This window comes from Coregonus clupeaformis, chromosome 14 (assembly GCF_020615455.1).
Source record: "Coregonus clupeaformis isolate EN_2021a chromosome 14, ASM2061545v1, whole genome shotgun sequence".
Taxonomy (NCBI): Eukaryota; Metazoa; Chordata; class Actinopteri; order Salmoniformes; family Salmonidae; genus Coregonus; species Coregonus clupeaformis.
Genome location: NC_059205.1, coordinates 12580888 through 12596055, shown reverse-complemented (window position 1 = coordinate 12596055; position 15168 = coordinate 12580888). Strand labels below are relative to the sequence as shown.

The window sequence follows — 15168 nt, the reverse complement described above, 5'->3', positions numbered from 1 at the left end:
TTTTGCAAGCCACTGTATACACACACCTACATATACAGAATTAGCTGAAAGTCAAAGTCACAATCAGTTGTGAAAACGGCTACACCATCAAGTGTGCCACTGTCCAATTTTTTATGAAATGTCGCTCTCTTCTGGTCAAAGTAAGGCATTGCACACACAGGTTTCATTGTTTCGCTATTGACAACACAGCAGGTAGGGCCAATTGAAAATTCAGTTGCACAAGCACATTTCCACCTTATATCCAATGGCTCGTTCATCTGTGTTGAATTAGTTCTGGGTTTGGACACGAAACATTGGACACCACATTTTCCTCTTATCTTTCTCAACTGCTGTTGAGTTACTAATACAAAATTAACTTTGAATGCATTCATTGTCAATTGTATGTACCCTCTTTTGCATTAATACAAAATTATGCATTTCTTTGGATTTTGAGATTATATTTTATTCATTTGAAATCTTGGAAATATGTTTGAGGTTTTCTGAAAAACAGACTTTCAAATTTTCATTAACATATTTAATTTATTTAAGGTATTTAAGAGCCGATGTATTTACAAAACTAATTTTGAACATTTTGATAGTCTCCTTTTTCTTTCTGTCTGCCTGGTTATTTTTCTTGGACGTATGAAAAAAAGGGAAAGTTCATGTATGTTTTTATAAATCCCTCGTAAATTTAGCAGGTAGTGTAGCTGAACTATCGTTCACCTTGGGCTTGGTTCAATCCGTAGTGTTGAAGACCTGCGCTACAACACGCAACAGATGTAAAGGCAATGTTCGCAGAGATCCCATTCACGGTAAACGCTGCATATGACGGCTCAATCGGAAATTACCTTTACATTTGTATCGCACTACAGCGCAAATCTTCAGCGCTACGGATTGAATCGAGCCCCTTGTCTCCCACCTACCTCTCTTCAAACTGTATGTTTAAACTTGCTTGCATCAGAGGCAGTCAAGTTGCTCCTACCCACAGGTCTAGGATCAGCTTACCCTCCCTCAACTAACTTTAACCATTAGGAAGGAAAATGTAGAACTGACCTTAGATCAGCACTCATGGTCATGCCTCTATCTGTGTTTGACGTTGACTTGTGTCCATCTACTTCTGAGGCTGAGATGAGGGCATGAGAATAGACACTTAAAGGGATAGTTCACCCCATAATCAAAGTTTGTCCATTGTTTTCATACATCAAAAGTGGTATAAAATCCATAAGTTGTGTAAATGTTTCATGCCATCTGTTGTTTAAATCACGCAATATGCGTCTGACAAACTCATTTTGGGGTGAACTATCCCTTTAGTCACCACCAGAGGGCAACATCAGTCAGAATTTCTATTCTCGGTTTGACAGGTTTGCATTTTCAGCCTGGGCACAGAGACAACCTGTCACATTCTCTTTGGCTGTCTTAACACAGGCAGCCCAATTCTGATGCCAGTGTAAACACTTAAAGCTGCAATAGATAACTTTTTGGGCGACCCAACCAAATTCACATAGAAATATAGAGTTATAGACCTGTCACTCATTGAACGTAAGTCTATGTGCACTATTTCTATGCTTCCCGTTCTTAACTTTTGTTTTTGCATCTTTTACTTTCAGTTTTGTACACCAGCTTCAAACAGCAGAAAATACAATATGTTTGGTTATGGAAAATATATTTAGATGGTTAAATGATTCTCTACACAATGACTGCTTGTTCTGTCACAAACTGAAATTTTGCGAATTTTAGCAACCAGGAAAAGGCGGAGCAATTTCTGCATAGGGCACCTTTAAACACTTGTGTAAAGGCTGTGTTAAATCTTTTTTTTAAATATATATAATTGGTCTTTTGACCAATCAGATCTGAAAAAGAGCTGATGTGAAAAGATCTGATTGGTCAAATGACCAATTTGTGGAACACCCCAAAATGGGCTGCCTGTGTAAACGCAGCCTTTAGGTGCATCTCAAAGGGCTGAATAGTCTTCTTCACCTTGTCTCCTTTCCTTCACCTGTCTTTCGAAAACACAGGTAAGGTGAAAGCAAACTGGTTGGTGCCATTGCCTACCAGAATTCTGCTTTCACCTGCTCACTTCATATCCATACAGATTAAGGAAAGGAGACAAAGAGAGGAATCCACTTCTGACTATTGCGATAGCCCCTTATGTTGTTGTTGTTCTATGATAGGCCACCTCTGTCAGGAGTCACACTGTAAGAAACCGGAAACGATTGATCCTCTCACTCATTCTCTGGTGGCCTATAACAGGGCTGCTGTAGCTGAATCTAGCCAACTCCTTTCTGACCCCTTGATTTTCCCAGAATGCCACTGTAAACTCTGCATCCGTTACATGTTTATGTCTGTAGCAGTGGTTAGAACTCTTCCCCTCTCGACCTTAATGCCTGTGGTTGTGATGTCATCATTGTGAGACGCGCCTTTCCCATTGCCTTGTTTCACCCCATCTTTCCTTTATACCACGTGTGTCATAGAGGAGGAAAAATAAACTTTTGCATATAAACTGTGTAAAAACGGTTAAAGACAGTTATTTTATTTACAGTACCAGTCAAAAGTTTGGACACACCTACTCACTCAAGGGTTTTTCTTTATTTGTACTATTTTCTACATTGTAGAATAATAGTGAAGACATCAAAACTATGAAATAACAAATATGGAATAATTTAGTAACCAAAAAAGTGTTAAACAAATCAATATATATTTTAGATTTTAGATTCTTCAAGTTAGCCACCCTTTGCCTTGATGACAGCTTTGCACACTCTTAGCATTCTCTCAACCAGCTGCATGAGGTAGTCACCTGGAATGCATTCCAATTAACATATGTGCCTTGTTAAAAGTTAATTTGTGGAGTTTATTTCCTTCTTAATGCTTTTGAGCCAATCAGTTGTGTTGTGATAAGGTAGGGGGGGGGGGGTATACAAGAACAGCTCAAATAAGCAAAGAGAAACGACAGTCCATCAGAAATAATTATATTGGGAAGACAGGGGACATTCCACAAGAAGAAGGTCTTCGGAAAGAAATGGTGATTCGGAATGTACTATTCAGATGACTGAGTTGCTGATCTAAATAAGGCAGGCCTGTCATAATTATGTGAAATAATGTTGGTGCTAGTGTAGCCGGCGCGGTCTGCTCGTTGCCGACTACTGCGTTGTGTTCCGGTGCACTGAAGACACTGGCGTACTTGAAGGCACTTTATTGTGTACAACTCTGTCAATCTGTTCAACATCAAGGAGAGAAAATGTTCAAAACTCTACCCTCGACCAGAATCCGCCTCTCTCAGTCGAGTAGAATGCAGACTGAGTATAATCACGTTCAAAAATACAAGGAATAAAATACAACATAATTGGAAAATAAACATCGCATCTGGTGTATATCTTATGTATGTGTCATATTGCATGTTATCTCTGCCAAAAACACTGAGCTTTTAGCCTTTACATTAATACTGTGCAACATGACATAACCCATCTTTCAAATAGGTAATACATACAGTAATATGCACGAAGCAACATGTAATCCTTCACATTTGAGCTTTTCAGCGCCATTAAACACTAATCAATACATGAAAACATTTTAAATGAACACATATTTTTAACCTGATATAGGGAATACATACCTGTTCAACATCAAGGAGAGAAAATGTTCAAAACTCTACCCTCGACCAGAATCCGCCTAACATAAAAAGAACAACGTGGGCTTCAACACAAGAGGATAGAATGACGATTGCTAACTTACAGCTAAACAGAACACGAGGTTAGCTAAGTTAGCAATTTCTCAACTCTCAAAAATGGCTAAATTCACGACACAGCTTGATTAAATGTACGTACACTCATCATATAATATACATACAAGTTACTATGTGCACTGAAACGTTTTAGTTTTAACAGGTATATCAAGTTTATATCACGCCGAAGTGAACACATACCTCCCTCAGTCGAGTAGAATGCAGACTGAGAAAAGCATGACACCACTCCGCATATAACCAAACCAACACTCTAGAGGGCGCACTTACACAATTAACTCTCCCAATATCTGTAAACTACACGAAATGCTGAACAATACAATATTTTGGTGAAATCAACTCACAAAATAAAATAAAAAATAGAAAATGAACGGTTGCAAAAATCTGTAATTCTTTGACCTGTTACATTCACCCCTCTTTAATTTCACCAAAATCCTTCGCACTTCGAGGGTGGAAAATAACCAAAAACATATAGAATAAAACTCTTGTCCACTTGGTCCAAGATAGCCCTGGGACTCCATTTCCCATATACAGCGTATAAAGCTACTTACAAAGTAAGTTAAAAGAAAACAGCAGTTGATCAGGCTACTGCCCCTTCTAGTGAATATGATGCCTTATACACCATATGAAATCTTGGAACACTTTCCCTCCAATATGAACATCTCATGACCCAGGTCATACTACTGGTAATAAAGAAAAATATCTTAATCTCAAAAATGTATCTAAAATAAAGAACGGAAAGACAGTGACCTTCTGACTCCTGTAACAAAACCCTTGGTGAGTGGTTTTTGCACCATGTTCTCTATCAAGCGATCGACTGCCTTAACAACCCTGCCAGTACGTGTTCTGACAACCTGACTTTCAAACCCTTGTACTTGGGAGGGTATCTGACTATCAATCAGTGTAACAGGTGAATTGACGTCCGAAGACCCTGTCTCATCTAAGTCAGGAACATCAATTGGGGCAACAGAGTCAGTGTCAGTCATGTGCAAATCAGGGGGTCACTGGAATCCGACAAGTCTCTCACAGGTGAGTATTCATTTTCCCCTTGGCCTCTGACCTCTTTAGACTGGGCTCGTGGGTGTCAGTTGAACAGACTTCCTGGACAGAGAGTGGGGCATCTCATTCTCCATCTCAGACTCATCAGCTTCTCCAATAGACTCAGAGTCAGAGGATGCGTTTAACCACGAACATGTACGGTCCTCAGAAGCATCTACTGCTAGGCCACTCAAAGCATCAACAGAAGGAGGCTGAAACTCACTGGCCACATCCGAGGCAGCTCCATTCATCTCTTCATCGCTTAGTTCTGGCATGGGCAAGAAGCTCACGTCCAACATCAAATTCCGATGAACAACTTTTGTTTTCCCACTTTCGTCTCTGACTTTGTAAACGTGAGTCTGAGGGTTCCGGTCTATGATGGTATACATAGTGGCTTCCCGCTTATCCGCTAACTTCCTCTTCCCTCTCTCTGCTTTATTAGCTAACAAAACTCGGTCGCCAACGTTCAAGTGGGTTCCACGAACTCTCTTGTTGTAGCCATCAGCTTGATGTTGCTGTCCTTTCCTCGCATGCTGCTGAGCTATGTCGGCAGCCACATGGAGGTTCGCCATCAGTTTCTCTGCATAGGTCTTATAATTCACCACGACTGGATCCCTCAAGACTTGTTTGAAGACCATGTCTACTGGGAGTCTGGGGACTCGACCATACATCAAATAGAATGGAGGATATCCAGTTGTTTCATGAGTGGTGGCATTATACGCAAAAGTCAAAGTCTGTATCTGTTGGACCCAGTGTTGCTTAGCTGTCAGGGGTAGGGCACGCAACATACTGCCAAGTGTCCTATTGAACCTTTCGGTTTGCCCATTTCCCATGGGATGGTATGCTGTTGTGTGTGTTTTCTTAATCCCTGTGAGGCTGAGGAGTTCAGCTATGAGTTTGCTTTCAAAATTGGCCCCTTGATCAGAATGTATTCGCTCTGGGAAACCGTAGATGCAGAATACGTTATCCCATAACTTCTTTGCTATTTGCTTTGCAGTTTGGTTTATGCAGGGAAAGGCATGAGCCAATTTTGTAAAGTGGTCTGTTATGACTAACACATCGACAGATCTTTGCTTACAGTCCTCAGCACTCCAAAAATCAATGCACACCAGCTCCATGGGTGCCGAAGTGCGAATGCTCTCCAAGGGAGCTCGGGCAGCTGGTTCAGGGGTCTTTGCAAGGATACAGCGTTGGCAGCATTTCACATATTCCTTGATGTCTCTTCCCATTTGCGGCCAGAAGAAACGCTGTCGGGCGAGGTGTGCTGTTCTAGCCTGCCCTTGATGCCCAGCGAAATCATGCACACCAGCGAGAGCTTTGGCCTTCAAGCTAGCAGGCAGCACAAACTGATACCTCTTCTCTCTGCTTAATGGGTCTTTGGTTACCCTATATAGGACTCCGTCCTGGACTTTTAGATGATGCCACTGCTTGCACAGTGTCTGGGTCGTAAGAGCTAACCTCCTCCTCCCTCGCCTAGGTGGTGGCTCACCCCTCTGAATGAGTGGCAGGACTTCCCTGATAACTGGATCTATTTCCTGGCTGTGCCTCAGCTCGCCGATGGAGAGGGCTGGAAGTGTGTCTTGTTCTGAGGGCACCGCCTGGGGAAGGGCATTGAGAAACTGTGTTGCTCTTATCTCTGCTCCCCTTTCCCACTCTACATGAGCTTCACAAGCAGATTTCACATGAGAGGGTTCTTGACTGCCGGCCAGCCTGTCTTGAGTGGGGTCCATAGTTACACAGCACCCTGCATCATGTGCCTGGAGACACTGGGTCTTACTCCGGAAGAGATCTTGGACTTTCTCCTCTTTGGTTCCCTCCGCCTCGGCCAAAAGACTTCCATAGGGCTCACTGATCAACCTTTGGCTCACTGATTTAGCAAACGGATCTCTACTCAGGGCATCTGCCACAATGTTCTTTACCCCAGGAATGTGTTTGATACTGAAGGTGTAGGGGGAAAGCTTTGCCACCCACCTCTGTTCGCAAGCGTCAAGTTTTGGTTTGGTCATTATATAGGTCAAAGGATTATTGTCGGTCCATACTGTAAAAGTGTGGCCTTTCAACCAGTGGCTGAATTTTTCACAAACACTCCATTTGAGCGCAAGAACTCCAGTCGGTGAGCAGGATACCTCTTTTGTGAGCCAGTGAGGGTCTTGCTGGCAAAGGCGATCGGGCGTGCCTTCGTTTCTCCTTCTGGTATCTGGGACAGAACTGCCCCAAGGCCATCAAGAGACGCATCAATGGACAGAACCAAGGGCTTAGAAAAGTCTGGATGGCTAAGGACCACACAATTCAGGAGCTTCCCCTTAAGGCCGGCGAAAGCGGAATCGCAGTCAAGGGTCCAATCCGCAGGTTTGAGCTTTCTGTAAACTCCCGCATTCTGACTGTACTTCCCGGCCTTTCCTCTCCGTTTCTGGCCAGCTGTGAGAGCAAACAGGGGTTTTGCGATGGAGGAGCAATTTGGTATGTAGTGTTGGTAATAAAATACCATCCCCAGGAACGACTTCACTCTGCGAACTGAAGGAGTGCAGCCATCATCTTCCATCAAGTCCCTCTTTGACATTTTGGTGATGACCTCGACCTTCTCTGGGTCAACAGCAACACCGTCACTGTCAACGATGTGTCCGAGAAACTTCACAGATCTCCGCAACAGATGGCATTTTTTTGGACTCAACTTTAGATTGTGCTCCCGTAGCCTCTGGAAAACAACCTCTAATCTGCTGAGGGCCTGCTGTTCATTGGGGGCAAATATCAAGAGATCATCTAGGTAGCACAAGAGACTGCTGAAGTTAAGATCGCCAAAGATACTCAGCATCATCCTCATGAAGGACGCTGGACTGTTGCAAAGCCCCTGTGGCATTCTGTTATACTCGTGCAGGCCTAATGGTGTTGTGAAGGCGGTATACTTTTTTGTCCTCCTCATGCATGGGCAAGTTATAAAATCCAGACGTGAGGTCCATGGTGCTGAAGACAGCATTACCGCCAAGGGCAGCCAAGCAGTCCGATTGATGGGGCAAAGGATGAGCATCCTTGATAGTTCTTGCATTCAGCCATCGAAAGTCTGTGCATATCCGGAGGTCGCCATTTTTCTTCCAAACCATCACGAGTGGAGAAGCATATTCACTCATTGATTTCCGTATGATTTCCTGTTCCTCCATCTCGGTGAGAACTTGGCGCAGCTTTTGATAGTGGGCTGGCGGCACTCTGCGATATGGAAGACGGAAGGGACGGTCGTCAGTGAGGCGGATCCTATGGGCAAAGCCCTTGGCTTCTCCACAGTCAAGATGATGCTTTGAAAATATATCCTGATATTTCTCCAGCAATGTCACAAGTTGGAGCTTGGTGGAGGGGCTCGCTTCACAATGATCAATGTCGACATTTCCTAGACCAGACTTCTGCAGTCTGTCTTTCAGGTCACCGTTGTCGTCCTGTTTCACATGAGTCACTCTAACAGAGCCAGCATCACTCTGACAGGAACCCTGGAACAGTGTGAGATCTTCATTTGCAACACAAGTAGAGACGTCCGCAAGCTTGCTGTTCCTTTTCAGTGTGAGTGGTTTGTCTGAGATATTAGTGATTTTCATGGGAGTCCAGCCATCTCCCCATAGCGGTGTTACCACTCTCCCTACCATAATGCCCCGAGGTACACACCTGGAGGTTGTAGGCTCCACCATAACTGTACTCCCAGGTGACTTGGGTATATTACTTGGCAGTCTTCCCCACAGCAGGTACTCTTCTTTGGGAAGGAGAGTCACCGCCTGAGTTAGCTTCACTGTCCCTACTTTTCCTGGGACATCTTCACCCCTCCATCTTGTGAGACTGGTCATCATTTCTAGAAACTGTTCGCCATCTGGAGACCCTTTTGTGTTGCTCGAGATAAGTGTCCAATAACTGTTCTCGTTTTTCAGCTGATGCAGTACACGTTTCAACATGTTGGTGCCTACTATTATGTCGTCTTTCTGACCAGTGATCACCAGAACTGGGACCATGCACTTTACCCCATACAGACTTAGTTCCATGTCATACATGCACTTGGGGCGCACTTGTACTCCTCCACAGCCAACAAGGATGATATGCTGTGAGAGTTCTTGATGTGGGGTCAAGACGCTATCTGATAGTAGTCTCTGCTCTGCCTCTTCACTTATCGTGCAGGCCATTGAGCCTGTATCGAGGAGCCCTTGCAACTGAGCACAGCCATTAACTGTCACCGGTGCGTGAAATAACTCACTGAACGTCTCAACTCTGTGAATATTCTGAACAATTACCGTGCAATTATCAGACATTGCTTTACAGACATTGACATACATCTCCTTCAATTCTTCACTTTCTTCAAGGGTTGAATCTTCAACGCTCACACATCCCCTTTCCGTATGTGAGCTATCTAGTTTAAACTGGCTCCACCTTGCTCAGAGTTAGGTGGTGTGTGCGCTAACTGTGGCTGAGCGTTAATTCTTGGCCGGCGCTGTTGGCATTCTCTCTTCCAGTGGCCGGGCTTGTAACAGCCCATACAGAGGTTCGCCTGTCTACAGTGTGCAGTAGTTGAATGTTCGGCAGACTGACAGACTTTACATCTACTCTGAACAATGGCTGCTGGCCCCCTGCTTGGTGGCACGACTGCTGTTGTGTGTGCCGTCTGCTCTAGCACACGGTTCAGCAAGCCAATGAGAGACTGCATGCAGATGCTCTCTGTCTGAGGAGAGGATGGAAGCCCCATTGCCTTTGGGTAACCAGTAAGGTCTGTTGGGTTTTCAGCAGCGACTGTCTCTGTGGTTAATGCCTGAGCATGTGCACCAATGTTCTTTGGCCGATAAGATTTGGCTTGACACATTGTTCTAGCCTCTCTCTGATGTTCAACGAGGTGTTCCTGAATCTCATTTGCTGTCCACTTTTCAGCTGTTTTGCACTTTAGGACACTTGCAAGAGCGGGGTCGGGACAGTGTTTCACCAGCATCATTGTGACTTCGTGAGAAGGGTCCTCAATGTTTCGCCCCTGCCTTCTTAGACACTCATCTGCGACATCCACAGCCTTGTTCAAGCGTATCCAATAGTCCATGGGACTTTCTCCAGCCAGAGGAAGTGTGTTATAGAAATCTGCTAAAGGCATAGAGGAGTAGGTTAACTCACTGAAATGTTTCAGAATATCAAAGACGAGCTTGGAGTTCTCAGCTGGCTGCAGCGATGGCATACTGCGCAGGGTAACTTTAACAATGTCTCTAGCCTTTCCCATTAGTCTTGACATTATCTCCTGGGAGTGCTCTTGCGGGTGTACACCCCTCTTATTCAGGTAAACGCTCATAATCTCTTCCCACTCATGCACTGTGTGTTTGTCTGTTCCATCACCCCTGAAGTACGGCGGCTCTTTGACATCTGTCTTCATGACTAACTTTACTCCTGTCATGTTCAAATCAGACTGTCCATATCCTAAGTTCAGGCTAGGCGTAGGAGTGGTTTGGTTATCTGCACTACCAACAGATCTCTGTAATTGGCTAGCAATGTTCTCTCCTATTTCATGAGCTAACTGTGTGATGAGACTCCCTAGGTCTGCAGAACTCACATGTGAACTAGACACTGGCTGACGTGGAGAATGTTCATCTGTTTGGGTGTGAGTGTATGAAAATGCAGGACGGCCCACTGAACTAACGCTGCTTGCAATGTCTGCAGCATCTCTTAAGCTACGCATGTGTGGTGCGGGGGAATATTCATCAGTGCGTAAGCGTGTGGACGAGAGTACAGGTCTGCCTAGTATACCAGCACCCCTAACCGGCGTGCTCTCCACCCTACTCATAAACCTGCCCCTCCCCAGGCTTACCCCTGCAGCATCTCCAACACTAAATGGTGTCTGCGCATCCTTACCATCAGTCATTTTAAAAAAAGAATAGAAAGTTGTAATAGACTATGGTAATGATATGTGAATCACCAGAACATGTGAATATGAAAAAAAATTGTAAAATGATAGAAGTAGCTGAGGTAAGCAATTAAGTGCTACAATTTACACATTAATGTTTGCCCTTATACTTGTCAACGTTCCGAAGAGGTTCCTACTCGTCACAGCAACCACCGGCGATCACCCTGGCGATGATCTGAAGCGAAGATATCCGGGTCACGGCACCAATGTAGCCGGCGCGGTCTGCTCGTTGCCGACTACTGCGTTGTGTTCCGGTGCACTGAAGACAAGACACTGGCGTACTTGAAGGCACTTTATTGTGTACAACTCTCTCAATCTGTTCAACATCAAGGAGAGAAAATGTTCAAAACTCTACCCTCGACCAGAATCCGCCTCTCTCAGTCGAGTAGAATGCAGACTGAGTATAATCACATTCAAAAATACAAGGAATAAAATACAACATAATTGGAAAATAAACATTGCATCTGGTGTATATCTTATGTATGTGTCATATTGCATGTTATCTCTGCCAAAAACTCTGAGCTTTTAGCCTTTACATTAATACTGTGCAACATGACATAAACCATCTTTCAAATAGGTAATACATACAGTAATATGCACGAAGCAACATGTAATCCTTCACATTTGAGCTTTTCAGTGCCATTAAACACTAATCAATACATGAAAACATTTTAAATGAACACATATTTTTAACCTGATATAGGGAATACATACCTGTTCAACATCAAGGAGAGAAAATGTTCAAAACTCTACCCTCGACCAGAATCCGCCTAACATAAAAAGAACAACGTGGGCTTCAACACAAGAGGATAGAATGACGATTGCTAACTTACAGCTAAACAGAACACGAGGTTAGCTAAGTTAGCAATTTCTCAACTCTCAAAAATGGCTAAATTCATGACACAGCTTGATTAAATGTACGTACACTCATCATATAATATACATACAAGTTACTATGTGCACTGAAACGTTTTAGTTTTAACAGGTATATCAAGTTTATATCACGCCGAAGTGAACACATACCTCCCTCAGTCGAGTAGAATGCAGACTGAGAAAAGCATGACACCACTCCGCATATAACCAAACCAACACTCTAGAGGGCGCACTTACACAATTAACTCTCCCAATATCTGTAAACTACACGAAATGCTGAACAATACAATATTTTGGTGAAATCAACTCACAAAATAAAATAAAAAATAGAAAATGAACGGTTGCAAAAATCTGTAATTCTTTGACCTGTTACACTAGCAAGCATGCTAGGTAGAGCTAGGTATCAACAGCCAATCCAATAGGGGCTGGAAACTAGTGAGCTTCAATAGCAACTCGATCTCGCAGAGTATTTGCATAAAGTTCAGCTTTCCCCAATTTTGGTTCGGCTCCGTTCATGTCCCTCGCCCATGCTCGTGTCGCCCAACGGTCCCCCGCTCCTTCATTCAAAAAGAATGAATGGGCTTCCGTTGTTTCATCGCCCCCAACTTTCTACTGTATGTGGATCTCGTGTGAAGTGGAAGGCTATTTCATGAAAAACAGCCTACATAAATAGATGGGCTACATTTCTGTTTCAGCTCAGATTGCTTGCGTCTTGTGCGTCAACAACTGGCACAGAAACATCCAATTAATTAGAATAATTCTTAATAATCTCTATGTTCAGAACGCTGGGCTATTGTGACATGTTGGTGATGCAATAACTCCATGCATAATGCATCAGCATTCTAACACCTTACATTCTATTCACCAAAACGTTCTCACTCCAGTGATTGAGGAGTGATTTGCGTTTAGCAACGTGTGAACCAGAACCGCGCGCGTCCTGTTGGAGGAGGCCAAGAGCAGACAGTATGCCGAGAAAAACCTATCCAGACCAACCAAAGAGTGCGACCAACAAACGGTTATTAAGGTGAAGAACTCCATGTGAAGGATATTGTATTTTGTCTCATAAATATGTTGTTGTTATTAGGAAAAATATAGTTTTGTTTATATCCAAGTTTTCTAGGCTATTTACTACATGTATCCAAACATAGCAGGGGGGGACAAAACAATAATATTTTATTTTCAGTGCATTACAATTAAGCCATTCTATTTCTATTTCACCCATTAAGTTTGCCTCGAAGCGTCAGCAAGGAGAAGAAGGACACCATGGACAAGGCAAAGCTTGAGAAAGTTTCCCATGCTATATAGCCTCTCACCTACACTGTCCATCATGTGCCAAAGGACTCCACAGAGCGTTCTCTCTCCCCTGTGGCCACTTCATATGCGACCTGTGCATGACCGCCATCGAGAGGGATGCGAGCTGTAAGGGCACGCAGTCACACGGCCAATGCCCCGAGTGCCACAAACTGTTTCCCAACCCACCCTCTTCAGAGTGGGACTTTCCGAGCAACCCGCTGGTAGGACAGGTCCTCCAGCACCTGACGGAGCAGAACGATACGGCCGTGAGACAGAGTCAACGCTTCTTCTGGAAGAAGACTGGTCGTCGGACCCTGGGGGAGGAGGTCCCCTGCGGCTTGTGCCACATGCGCCGGCGAGCAGTGAAATTCTGCCAGACCTGTGAGCTCAATTACTGCAAGAAATGCCTGAAGAACCTTCACACCCGGGGCCCGTACCGTTCGCATGTTTTATTGGCGCCCATTATGGAGTGCTGTACACCGTGCCCGCGTCATTTGGAGCGCTCTATGACGGACTACTGTTTCAGTGATGGAACAGGAGGTTGCGAGGAGTGTATGGAAGCGGAGCACCAGGACCATGATGTCAACACCGTAGATGAGGCCTACTGTCGGAGGGGGAGAAGCCTTCGAGAGGCCTTGGCCAACGCTGAGAAAGGTTAGAGAAGTTGCTCTTGTTTTATGCTGACAGAAAGAGTAGTTTTTCTACTCAGAACCACTATGTAACACCGTAAAAACTGCAATCCTCTCAGTGATCTGTAATGTTTCTCTTCTCCTCTTCTCGGCTGTGTGTGTGTGTCATAGTGAGGGCTGTGGGAGGCTGAGGTTACTCTGGTAAAGGAGCAGAGTTCCAGGATGAGTTCCCAGGTCGGAGATCTCCAGCGTAGCCTCCACGAGGGCTTCACAGCCCTGTACGACTTCCTGCTCACCCAAGAGAGGATGCTGCACTCTCAGCTAGACAGTCTGGTCAATGAGGCCCAAGATGAAACCAGGGGGCTCGCCTGCCACTCCGCCCAGGGGATTGATGCCCTTGATGGGCTGCGGATCATATCGGAGCAGGCCCTTAAGGAGCACGACTGTGTTGCCTTCCTCCAGGGAGCAGATGGGCTGGTTCAGCTGCTGCACCGGGCTACAGACAAGACGCCCTCCATGGAGAGGGACCTCCAGGATGAGCCCTTTAAGGACCTGGTGGAAATGGACTTCCAGGCCATTCTGATTGGGCTTCAGGAGCTTCTAGGGAGGCACGTCCGCTGCACAAGGCCTGAAAGCCGTGATGAGGAACCTAACGTGGGGGTGGCGGCTGAGGTAGGGGTTGTCAGCCAGGAGGTACACACACGGGATGAGTTACAGGAGTTCCAGGCCGTTCTGGATGGGCTGCAGAAGATCCTAGTAAGGAACCGCCACTGCAAGATGCCTGAAACCCCTGCTTTGATTCCTGCATCCTCAGCCCCAACACCCAGTACATGTTCAGAGTGCAGTGTGTCAACAAGCACGGGGCTGGAGTGTGGAGCGACCACTACTGGGTGAGTTGAGAATAACACCTAGCTCAGGTTTATTGAAGAAGATAAAATAGCTATTATGGGCTAAGTCATGGTAGTCTTGAACAGCATATCCTGCATTGGTAAGATGTTCTTAGAACCATAACAACAACAACAAAAACATTTATTCCTTTTTCATAGCTCAGCACCGATGGCCTTGGCGACGATACCGCAGAGGTTTAAAACAAGGTGACTGGACTGAGAATGACATCATCTCACCTGCTCAAATGGTCTCTTTTCTATGCATATCTTTTAACAAATTTTTCATAGAAAAGATTTTTCATTTTCATATACCGTATGGCACAATAAAAAAACATGCATTTCAAAAGTTGCCTTGTGTTTGCTTATATAGAGAAATACAGGTGAGCACAGTAGTGCATCATCATTCCTGTCCACATCATTATAGTCATAACAGTTGAGCAAGCATTCGGTCTATACTAGCAAGCACAATGAGGCAGCCTGAAGTTTTATAACAGTAAACACACCCCAAAAAGGAATGATGAGATCTCAGCCTCATCATGATGCGTTGTAGGCTACATCTTCTCGGTTGTTTTCATTGTGCCGGGAGCCGCAGCCTAATCGCATCATTACTGATAATGTTAATTAGAAACTCCAAAACCTTGGCCAGACAGCAAATGTTAACAGTCAATTACTGTATCCCCTTGATGGTCGTTGAGGTTAATTGCATTTGTATTAGTGGGCTGTTAAAGCACAAGGATGAGGCACAACCGGTGTTATTATGAAGCATGCTGCCTGCATGGCCGATGGCTTTGTCCTTGTCTTCCATTTCTATCTAATAACTCATGTCTCAGC

General features: G+C 44.6%; 1 protein-coding gene across 1 annotated transcript; it reads left to right on the top strand.

Annotated features, from left to right (window-relative positions):
* The first annotated feature begins 12791 nt into the window (after positions 1 to 12791).
* Positions 12792 to 14584, top strand: LOC121581468. Its single transcript, XM_041896961.2, has 3 exons — positions 12792 to 13475; positions 13622 to 14340; positions 14497 to 14584. The coding sequence occupies exons 2-3, from the start codon at positions 13673 to 13675 to the stop codon at positions 14546 to 14548; spliced, it is 720 nt and encodes a 239-aa protein (XP_041752895.1). The 5' UTR covers positions 12792 to 13475; positions 13622 to 13672; the 3' UTR covers positions 14549 to 14584.
* The last annotated feature ends 584 nt before the right edge of the window (positions 14585 to 15168 follow it).

Bases quoted from the DNA above. Each gene is read 5' to 3' on its own strand.
- LOC121581468 (XM_041896961.2), top strand. From the start codon at position 13,673: ATGAGTTCCCAGGTCGGAGATCTCCAGCGTAGCCTCCACGAGGGCTTC. The intron at 14,341-14,496 runs GTGAGTTGAGAA...CCTTTTTCATAG, and splicing joins TGTGGAGCGACCACTACTGG to CTCAGCACCGATGGCCTTGG.